The 2,526-nt window shown below is 33.9% G+C and overlaps 1 protein-coding gene across 1 annotated transcript in view; it reads right to left on the bottom strand.

Annotated features, from left to right (window-relative positions):
• LOC107702399 (neuronal acetylcholine receptor subunit alpha-7-like) overlaps positions 1-2,526 on the bottom strand; it is a 46,438-nt gene that overhangs the window by 31,649 nt on the left and 12,263 nt on the right. The window contains exon 3 of the mRNA XM_016504717.1: positions 1,920-2,059. Coding sequence (XP_016360203.1) covers positions 1,920-2,059 — 140 coding nt within the window. The remainder of the gene's footprint in view (positions 1-1,919; positions 2,060-2,526) is intronic.

The following is a 2,526-nucleotide window of genomic DNA, read 5'->3' on the forward strand; positions in this document are numbered from 1 at the left end:
TTAAAACCCTCATCCGTCCCTCCCGAACCTATAACAAAAGTGTCCCTCGCGGGTCAAAATGACCCGAAGGCCAAAAATTACACTAATTTTATTTTTGGTCCAGAAAGCTTATATTTTTTAATTATTTTTTTAATAATTTTTTATGTAGGTTTCTCTATTCTTTTTTTGGTGATTTTTATCATATTTACCTTTTATTCTGGATATTTTTAAGAAAACATAAGCAAATAAGCAGTTTTTGTACATAATTTCACCAAAAAAACAAAACAAAGAAAGACAATTTCAGTCCTGTTTCATCAAAAACCAGCAGATGGCCTTGGAATTGAGTCACTGACTGATGCCATCTGGTGGGGAAAAATTACATTAAATTTGCATTTTATGGTTACAGCCACTAGAGAGACCTATAGAACCCTATGGAGATTTTTAAACGAGCAAAACAAGTGAAACATGAGAAATGAGATAATCTTAAGGCTTCAATTTGGTTGTTTATGGATTAAAATATATATTGAAACATTGCAAAATCCAAATTTTGTAAAAAAAGAAAAAAAAAAATTCTAACTGATTTATAACCTAAACATATGCATAATCATACAATTTCATAAATATGAAATAAATATATAATATATTTAAAAAAATATAAATGATATAAACTCATTGGTCTCCACCACATCACTCAAATCTAACTGTGTTAAGTAAAAAAAATGTTGAAAAATGACAGTCATATCCCAGCAGAAACATGAAAAACATTACAATGTGTTCTATGAGAGTGTGTACCATGTGTGTGTTTGTGCATGTGTGTGTGCGTGTATGTGAGTTTTTTCTGCATTGGGGATATTCTGTAGTCTCAGCCCTTCGTTTGGTTATAAATCTTTACTGGATTGTCTCAGATTTATTTTTGTATATAAAAAAAAAATAAAATGTAATGAAAAATGCAGTTTTCTCGTAAATTCCATTCATTCCTATGCGGGTCAAAATGACCCGCGAGGGACACTTTGTTACTTTTTTTATTGCACCCATTTAAACTCGAATCCACTCAAAAAAAAAAAAAGTGTATTCCCAGTGCAATTGTGAACGAAGTAAAGAAATCTTGGACCGGTACGATCAACACACGATTTTTAGAATTTTTTTGAAAAAACTTTTTGGGTCAAAATGACCCGAGGGACGGACTTTTTTGAACCTATCTTTTAACCATCTGCAATGGAAAGATTCTATGGATGAAGCCATAGATGCTAATAACAAACTTTTATTTTTAAGAGTGCAGGTCTCCTAGCAGAATAACCTCAAGTGTAGTTCAGCACATTAGATCCATTGTTTTATAATTATAACAAACTCATTTATGATTTGATGTTTTATTACAGAATGCACATATATAATGCATCACTATGTTTATATTTAGAGGTATCACCTGTAAACAAGAAATGCAAATTATGTAATCAACCAGCTTTGTCTGTGTGGAGATTGTGGATTTTACCCTCAAAGGCCATTTGTTTGACCCAGGACAGTCCTTGGATATGCAAGAATGGCTGTAAATAACGTACATCTGTTCCTATAGATACTATAATGGAAGAATTTGAAACAGACTGGTAGTAAGAGTGAAGATAGTTAATTCAGGGATTTTATAAAGTCATTTTAAAACAAATTTGCCTGTTCTTCACAGGAGTACAACCTGAATCCTCATTTCAATTCAAGACTTTTCACACTTTTTAATTTGATTTTGATGGCGAACCATAGAACAATGACTTTCATCACACTCCATAAACAGTCTTATCAATCAAACTGAAATCAGTGGATGCAGTAGTAAAGGATGGATGCAGCTGCAAATCACCACTGAAAACACTGGGAAGTGGAAAATGCATGGTGCGATGCAAACCAGCATCATGAAAGGAAGACCGCATGAAAGAGAAGCAGATGCAGACACTCACCACGTCTATGATCTGAAGCAGTGTGAGTCCCAGCTCCACCACTATAGGTGCAGAATCATTGAGCACGGGCCTTTCCAGTCTGTTATAGCTCTCCATCAACTCCTTATACAACTTCCGCTGATATTCCCCCTGTAACGAGTCTATAGAATGAAAGAAAGAAAGAAAGAGATTAAAATGTCATCATTATTTACTGACTCTCATGTAGTTCCAAATCCGTATGACTTTCTTTTATGGAGCACAAAAGACATTTTGAGGAATGTACTGATCACTCTTCCCATGCAGTTATAATTACAACTTCAAAAATGAAGAACCATTAAAGTATAATAAAATGATTTGTGCGTTCATGAGAGTTCATGAGTAGCGATGTTGTATTTATGAATTAATTCTTTTTAGTTGGATCTTTTCAAAGAGTCATTTGAACATCTGTTCATGACAAGTGTTTAATTGCTCAACGGAAGGCAAAAATATCAGTGAATAACAATATAAACACTCTAAAAAATGCTGGGTTAAATATAACCCAGTGCTGGGTTAAAAAGGGACAACCCCAGCTATTGGGTTGTTTTGACCCAGCGGTTGGGTCAAAACAACCCAATAGCTGGGTTTGTCC

The sequence above is a fragment of the Sinocyclocheilus anshuiensis genome, unplaced genomic scaffold (assembly GCF_001515605.1).
Source record: "Sinocyclocheilus anshuiensis isolate Anshui unplaced genomic scaffold, SAMN03320099.WGS_v1.1 scaffold86, whole genome shotgun sequence".
Lineage (NCBI taxonomy): Eukaryota > Metazoa > Chordata > Actinopteri > Cypriniformes > Cyprinidae > Sinocyclocheilus > Sinocyclocheilus anshuiensis.